The sequence below is a fragment of the Poecilia reticulata genome, linkage group LG2, assembly GCF_000633615.1.
Source record: "Poecilia reticulata strain Guanapo linkage group LG2, Guppy_female_1.0+MT, whole genome shotgun sequence".
NCBI lineage: Eukaryota > Metazoa > Chordata > Actinopteri > Cyprinodontiformes > Poeciliidae > Poecilia > Poecilia reticulata.
This window is the reverse complement of record NC_024332.1, coordinates 13,802,354-13,811,010: the sequence shown is the minus strand read 5'-3', so window position 1 is coordinate 13,811,010 and position 8,657 is coordinate 13,802,354. Positions and strand designations below refer to the sequence as shown.

Below are 8,657 nucleotides of genomic sequence, written 5' to 3'. Positions count from 1 at the left end.
AGACTGACATGACACTGTCATAAACATGACATAACATCTGTCATGAACATAAAGGAGTCTTTATGAAAGTTTATGACAGTTATCATGAAATGTCATTTGGTAAATAATGACACTTTTAATGCAAAGTTTACAAAATCATGCAAAGTTGGCATTTTAATGGACTTTTAATGTAACTTTTAGAGCAACTTTGCATTAAAAGTGTCATTATTTACTGAATGACACTTCATGACAACTGTCATAGAACTTCATAAAGACTTCTTTATGTTCATGTTATGTCATGTTTATGACAGATTCATGTCAGTCTTATGCACACCCCTTCAAATAAAGTGTTACCAAATGGTTTCAATTTAAACAGATTTTTATACCTTAATTCTAAATATTCTAAATTCCTTCAAGGCATCGTTTTATGCTGTTGCTGTCAACGCTGTCCTGTCTGGTCGCTGATAAAAATATTTGCATGTTTTTACCTAAAACTGGTTCTATGTACTGATTCACAGCTTTCTTAAATTGCTTAAATTTTACTGTCTCAATTTTTCCCTCTATTTGACTTTATGCTGTTAAAAGATAGTTATGAGGATTCCCTCATAAGAGTTACAAAGTTCAGATTTCTAGGTTCCTATATCTGCCTGCTTTAATGTGGATTTCTCCCAAATAACATATTTGAGTCTTTCCAGATCAGGTATGCAGGATTCATCTCTCAAATGGAAGTTGATGCTGAATCTGAAGGTTTAGATTCCCGTGTTCCTTTTTCATGTTGAAAACAAATTAACGAATTTGAGCTACTTAAAATTCAACATTATATTATTAAAAGCATTTTAAAAATTATTTAATTGCGTTTTATCTTGCATGTCTTTGGCTTACTACCTTTTTTTCACCCACAATGCAAAGCGAAGCAGCCACGTTAACGATAACATCCTCACGTCGCTGCCTGCTAGCTGCCTCTGCTTCCTGTTTATCTAATATGCCCAGTGCAGCCTGTTATACATAACTACATGATGCTAAACTTCTTCAACAGGTACAGTTTTTGTCAAATATCTCTGTCAGTTTCTCTGAGATGTGAATTCATTCTACTTTGAGGCTACAGCAAACCAAAGTAGCTAAATGTTAGCTCCCGGGCTAGCCGATTCTGCTAATGTTGTTAGCTACCTTGCTGGCTACTTTGGTCTCTGCGGTTCAGAACTTTACTACCTTCCGTTTTCTTGCAGTCTGAGTTGATATTTTAGAATATATTAAATTGTTTTAGTGCTTCTAATCGGTCTGTTATTCAGGTGTTTGATTTATAGCACTGTTATTTCCGCATAAGTCCAATAAAGATACAGTTCATCATTGGATTTTAGCGTTGGCTTCCCTTGCTTTGATTCTACTAGCCACTACAGAGTCTCTTTTTGTTGAACTCAAACGTAACTTTGAATTGCAAAAAAGGGAGGTTTAATGTAATGTTTAATTCACCAAGAATGCATGCAGTCAGTGTTTCACATCACTTCCTATTCAATCGTGGAGCTCTCCGTGGTTCTGACGCAAGGGACCACCCCACCTCCAGGTTTTGGTTTTAAATTGCATTAAAATGAGTACTACTCTTTAAATGAGCTACAAAAGGATAACTGAACAGCATATTAGTTTAAATCAGTCCTTGGCTAGCTGTGGGGTTAGAGTAGATAAATAAGAAAAAGTCCTATTTTTGGGTATTATCTTGTTGTCGCTAACAAGTATTTTTAACACCAACGGATGCTAATAAAGGTAAGTAACCACAGGTGTGTTAATAAGCATTTGTCGTCTGTCGGAACACATAAACTCTCGATAGTTTTAAAAAAGTTTAATCTATAGTCTGCTATAGTTCTCCTAAAATTTGTTCAACCCTCTTAGCTGCAGCAATGTACAAGCTAGTAGCATCTTTGTAGAAAAAAAAAAAAGTCAAACAATAACAAATTTAAATCTTTTAACATAACTGATATTACAAATGCCTTCACAAAATTAAAAATTCCAACAGTGTGATATTGATTATTAATATTGTACAGCTATATTGATTACTTTATTCTAAAGCTATTGGAAAAAGAAAATAGCCTTCACCTCACCCCATTTAAGGTGATATTTGTATAATTGTGTACCACTCAGCAGGGTTTCCTGATAATTCTTGGTTGTTTTTGAAGAATAGTTCAGTCATTAATTACCCTTTTGAAGATTCTTATTATGAATTTTACTCCCTGTTTTACCTCCGTTTGCAGCAAATCAGTGGGACAACCTCATCTGTAAAATGTCGACGGTGTTGTTTGCCTCTGTGGTTCGCGTCGCGGACGGCCTGCCTCTCTCGGCATCCACCGACTACGAACAGGAGAAAGGCCTCCAGGAGACGAAGAGGCATCTTAAGGGTCTCTCCAAGAAACTCAACCAGTTCCCTGACCGCTGCACACTCAAGTCCGGACCGTACAATGTGAAGTACGTCCTGTTCTGTAGCATTTCTTTAAATTATATTACATCTAATAATGTGCTTTTGTTTTTAATGTCAACTTTCAATAAGTGGGTCAGAAAACATTATGCAGTCAGTTTGCGAGCCTATAAAGTTCGATATGAAACAGCCGTTTTGATCATTCAGTTTCATCTTTAGGAACTGTGACAGTTTTCCTACTTCTTTCTTGTTTTTCTTTTTTAAACGTATTTATTGATTGATACTGTCAAATGCGTGTAAATCTAAAGCCAGGGCGCCCTTTAGGCTTTCTGTTTCAAAGCATTATTTCTGAAAGCCCAGCTGGTGCTCTTGGGGAAGCCTTTGAAATGCTTTTAAGTGGTGTTTGTTCTGCGCCAATTAGCGACGATAAAAAACAGGACATGACCTTAAGGGGAATGAGACAGATACACCTTTCAGCAACAAGAGCTTCCCTTTGATTGGACCGTCTTTAATTTATTTAAGCCTGAAACATATGATGACTGAAGTGAAGGTCAGAATGACACTTAGTTGTTAGAACTCACAAGTTAGCCCTTTTGTTTGTGATGTTCACAACCATTCAGACGCTTTCATGTGACATTTGATGCATTAAAATCTCTAGAGTCTTAAAGCTAAATTAATTGGTTTTATGCGTTAACTATATTAGAACATAATAGAGATCTGACAGGATTAAAGGATACCCTGGTGTTCCATCATAAATTACTTTAAACTCTCTAATAAGTTCTCTTATGCAGGTTCGTCTGGTGCGACAGCTTTGCAGGGTTCACTAGTAGTACAAAAGCTTTTGCTTGGCTTTTTGCTTTTAAGATTTACTGAGCCAGATGTTATTGATTTTTATGATGATTACATTAGTGAAGGTGATACATGCCATCTGTCCAAAGACATTTGGGGTATTGAACAGCGACGCACCAGCTAACACTGAGCATTAACGTTTGACTGGTTTCCAAAGCTGGAAAAGCCCAAATCTTGATTCATGAACAGCAGCCGTGTCACAGATCAGTCATAAAGCAAAKGCATGTCGGTTTGCATTTTTACTGCAGCGTTATTGTTGAGGCCGCCACCTAGTAGCAGGTATTGATGGGGGGGGGAGTAATATAGCTAGCATATGTGGGTAAGGGTTTATTGTGTTAACTGTAGATCTATAGTTGATGCACAGATGGTAAGTTTACTGATCTATTTAAATCAGTGGATGACACAGAGTAAGGAGTACTAGCATTAAGTTCTGTTCACAAAGTACATTTTTGGAGGGATAAAGAGTCTTTATGAAACTAAAGACTGCTGAATCTATTGAAAGAATGGAGGAGCGAGTAAGAAAGCGTTGCTGTTTATGTCCCGGTGAAGCTTTTCCTGGCTGCCTTCCCTCCATTTTCTTTTTGGCTTCGTTCTAATTCCAATTATTTACTTTTAATTTTTTTCTACTGTGACACGTGAGAGAAAACACATGCTGCAGGTTCTTAAATGGAGGCAGTCGTTTTGAATCCAGCAGAAAATGAATTAAGTACTCTGACAGGCTCCCAGCCTGTCTAAATATGTTCATTACCATAACATGTTGAAAGCTCAGAGAGAAAAGCTCATTTGTTGCCCTCTACTCAGTCTCCCTGTTATATGATAAAAGTCTCACTCCACTCGGTAAAGTCTTCTACTTTGATGGCTGTTGCYGTCAGTGCATCCTCATAGCACACATGTTGGTGAAGTGGCTGATTTTTAACTCCCCTACTGGGAGTTTCACCACTGAAAACTACAATTATTTGGTCACTCTCCAATTTCCTGGTGCATCTCTTGTTTACAGACAAATCAGTATATTAGACGGTCATGAAAACACAATAAGTTACTCACTTTGGGATTCACTTCATGCTCACATTGAACTAAGCAACAAGCTACATTTTAATTTTACAGCTCTGGATTCCCATTTAAATTTGTTTCTCTAAAAAATTTTTGGTGCCGGGTTCACATTGTGCGATTACTGGGCATCCTTTCGACCAACGCTTCAGTCCATTTGTGTRCCGATGTCACTCTGACCCGATCAAACATGRACAACAAACATCAGGTGCTGGCAGAAGTGTTCTTGGAAAGTCAGCGAGCCTGCTGCTTCCTGCTACCCACGACCAAAGCTTCTACTTCTTTTTCCAGCTCTAATAATTAGCGCATTAACACCAGTAACTTGCTGTCTCTCTTTATTGATCGTTTTTTCTGTCAGATTGGTCTGATACAGTCCTGCAGATTCACCTCTTACGCTTGCAGATATTTAACTGTTTAATGTTTCCTGTCTTCGCTCAGAGCACAAATGAGAGCAGAGACATTTAGATAATGCAAGTCCTTTTTTTTTAATCAGGGAAATGTAATCTGCTAATCGTATGAATTAACACTYCCAGGCTGGTAGGTATTGTGTCTGAACAGGTGCATGTGAATGTTAATGTGGTTATTAAGTTTAATTAGCTGTGAAAGTGTGATCCTATTTCTTTACCTTTACAGCAGTGGTGTACTTTAAACTGTGTTTGCGCTGCGATTAGAGCCTTAACCAGCAGAATCATTACTGCTGTTATGTTGCCCTCTTGTAATTTGTCGTCCTCGTTATTTCTCCGGGGTTTCTGACATGAGCAAAAGGACAGGACATCGCATTAAAATCAGGATTTTCTGCTCTTYTCTCTGCGTTTTTAGCTTCATATACTCGCTGGGTGTTGGATAYCTGATGGTCTGCACTGGAAATTACCCCAACGTGCTGGCCTTCTGCTTCCTGGACGAGCTGCAGAAAGAGTTCATCATCACTTATGACTCCAAACGCATCAGCAGCGCCGTGCGGCCGTACTCCTTCATCGAATTTGGTAAGGCTCTTTTGGATTTTGTGAGTAATGCGCTTCGCACTGTCATTATCTGGGTAACAAGACACAGTGCCAGCTGCATTTATTAGCAACGCTGCTGAAGATGTGTGAAAAGTCTTGAAGCAATTTAAGRTTTTATTGCAACRGTGTGATTTCACTGTGAAGARMAAACATGCTTTTAATTTGAGTACATTTATTCAGTGATGAGAAAAACAATTGCTGGAACTCATGTTTTTAAAATATTRTACAACSTGCCATTTTCCAACAGAGTAGCTCCTGGTTTAACATTTCACAAGGTGGAAGCAGATCAATGAAAACTGGTCAATAGGATCCTRGTCTGGATGCTGATTCGACCATGGAAGATGTTTGATTTTTAACGCARGTTTTAAATAATTATKCTGGTGACCCGGTGGCACACAATTTTATTAGTGGACATTATTAGATTTTATTTAAACTCCCCTGGATCTTCAAAAAGCCAATGACACCGTACAGTCCAACAAGGTTTCCARAGTTTTTGGAGGAGAAACTGACAGATGCTTTATTATTCCTAATAGTGGACATTAAGTGCTAGACGTGAGCATTTATTGTATCGTTTATCACTAAATATTTTGATAAAACCTCAACAACCAGCATAAAAAWCAACATTTAAYGTAGCTTTATTACAGTGTATTTGCCTCGGTAATAACAAACAATTGGATAAATTGCCCATCCACTGTAGAAGGACGGATTTTGGTCTTTGTCCAGCCCAGAGACCAAGTCATTGTTGAACCCAGGGAAACAGAAAGACATGGATTAATTAGAAATTCTTGACACTTTGTGCAACTTAAAAAAACAAAAAGGAAAGTCATTAAAACAGAGCTATAGTTACGTTTCTTTTAGAGACTATAATTATGCCACCGGTGATTTGATTAAAAATAACAATTTCTTCTCACCATCTGTTCTCCCCCCACTACAGTCATTTATTGTTCTGAAACTAAAGCTTGTATTTTAAGCATTTTGGGAGACGTGCCGTTACCGTAAAAGGTGGATCCGTTTTATTACAAACATCYGTCTGTCTGCACTCTGCAGAGGAAACAAGTCAAATCTGAGATGCACGCTGAGACTGAAGATGTTTCTCTGCTGCAAAGATGTTTACTCCTTTCAAAGACGCCGCAGCTTCAGCTTCCTTGTGTTTAYGCCAAACAGTGTCCTTATCTCTTATACGCCGAGTGTTTATCACCCGTTATTTTGCTCCCCGCGGTACTACCYGCCTTGTTGTTGTGCTGACTGTCATCCCCCAGACACCTTCATCCAGAAGACCAAGCAKCGCTACAACAGCCCTCGCTCCCTGTCCACCAAGATCAACCTGGCTGACATGCAGACAGAGATCAAGCTGCGCCCGCCCTATCAGCTTTCCCCAGAGGACCTGCAGGCTATCAATGGATTCTCGGTGCGAGCCGCTTCTAAGTACAAGGGCATAGGTAGGACTCGAGCTGCCACCGCGCACAAAAAAGCMCTTTTAACATATGTGCCTTGTCCCTGGAAATTTCCATTCACATTCAGTGAAGGTTGGGTGGAAAAACATAACATAAAATAACGCTAATACCTGCAACGTTCAAGAGTGTGTGCTGATAAGAGCTGGTGCATTTTGCTGACGTGCGTTTTGCTTTGCTTGCTMAAAAAATACAGAGTCTCGTGTGTCAACCCGAATGCACCTCCAGTTTGCTCTTTCTTGATAAGTCTGGTGCCTTTCAGAAGTATTCACACCCTTTTAACTTCTACATGACTTTCTCCCGTCTGCTGTGAAGATTTAATTACAGACAGCTGCAGTCTGTTTACTAATGAGTAGACCTGTCAAGATAGCAAATCCACYTGGATGATGAATTGTCCCAGTAATTATTGCAATAATATAACCAATAATATTGTTGTTTTGAGACCTTTTATGGTCAGTAATATGTTGRTAATGGAATAAAAATACAAGTTCGCCCTGTGAAAGACTAATAAACTTTCATTTTGCTAAGGAGCTGGAAGATATTTTAACTATTCAAAGTAAAACACAACAACCAAAGACGACAAATAAAAACACAACCAAAGTCACAAATAAAATGAATTATAAAGTCTGTGTAAAGAAAATTGCCCATTAAGCAACATTAACAATCAGAATAATTTAATTCATCATGTGATTAATTYGTTTCTCATTGCAGCAGGTTTATCATGAAGTCATTTCTGAGTGTTTTCATAAGCAAAGGATTTAGTTTTGGGGTATCAGAGTAAATTGGGGTTCAGTATGTATGTATGCATGCAACACTTCTTAAACTTCAAATTTCTCAAATATCGTGTTACTCCATTAGTTGTTTTGCCTGTAAGCATATATTATTTTAACAGGAACAAAGAGCTGAGGTAAATGTTTCATGTCTAGTTAATCTCATTTTCTCTGTGGAACATTTCAGCTTTCAAATCGAGACACTTCAAATCCTGCTGAAACTCCACTTTACTAATCGTTTGTGTTTTGTTTTTACTACTCCTCTGTTGACTTGGAGCTGTTTTGTTCCTAAACTGATGATTCTAAGCATTTCTCTCCTGGAGGATGAAGTTCTCAGCGTATTTCCCTGTATTACGACGTCCTAAACTTTTTGTGAATTCAAACACATTTTGGCTTCAGCATGGTGGCGCGCCCGTATCCTGCTTGCAGAGTGTTTCCAACACGACAAATGATTACTTTGCGTGAAATGAAATGAATACAAGCATTTACAGTGTGTGATGCATGTCCATTTTTTCTCCCAGCCCCCACACAGATGTTGGAGCCGGCGACGCTCCCTGGCATTGTGTCCTGTGTGCTCAGCATCCTCTGCGGAGGCCTGAACCTGCTGAGAGGCGTCCATGCTATAGAGAGCATACTACAGGTCAGGACTTACTGCAGGGACATTTGGACACTTGGTGCAAAAACTTAGTCAAAGAATCTCTGGAGAACTTTTCAGACCAGAAATCATTCCTGCAGTTTTCGAACACACCGAATGCACATTAAGCAGATTACTTGTGTATATAATCTTTAAAGCCATCTCTTCTCTGTTGCTTTAGGTGAAMAATCCCTGCATATTTTAGTCTTACTCTAAGGAGTCATATTTTGCTCTCATCATTTAATTGTGCTGACTGTAATGCAGTTTCTTGTATCACTATAATCCTGTCTATAGAATCGCACAATGGGTAAATTAATGTGGGGAAATTATTTGTCATGCTGCGTAACTGGTTATCATCTACATATAATCAATAGGRAAAAAATAAGGTTTTTAGCCCATGAGAGGTGGATTTTACATCTCCTACATTTAGTGAGAGTTGCATCCTGAGCAGTTCACTGAAAAACCTCTTTCAGAAGGGAAAAGAGTGAAGAAAGCTGCAATAATGTGGTTCTGTGGGCGTCT

At 38.6% G+C, this 8,657-nt stretch overlaps 1 protein-coding gene across 1 annotated transcript in view; it reads left to right on the top strand.

Moving 5' to 3' along the window:
• The first annotated feature begins 889 nt into the window (after positions 1 to 889).
• The window catches only part of sec22a (SEC22 homolog A, vesicle trafficking protein), a 14,789-nt gene continuing 7,021 nt past the window's right edge, over positions 890 to 8,657 (top strand). Inside the window, exons 1-5 of the mRNA XM_008432407.2 lie at positions 890 to 1,015; positions 2,223 to 2,433; positions 5,099 to 5,262; positions 6,540 to 6,719; positions 8,023 to 8,141. Coding sequence (XP_008430629.1) covers positions 2,252 to 2,433; positions 5,099 to 5,262; positions 6,540 to 6,719; positions 8,023 to 8,141 — 645 coding nt within the window. The 5' untranslated portion in view covers positions 890 to 1,015; positions 2,223 to 2,251. The remainder of the gene's footprint in view (positions 1,016 to 2,222; positions 2,434 to 5,098; positions 5,263 to 6,539; positions 6,720 to 8,022; positions 8,142 to 8,657) is intronic.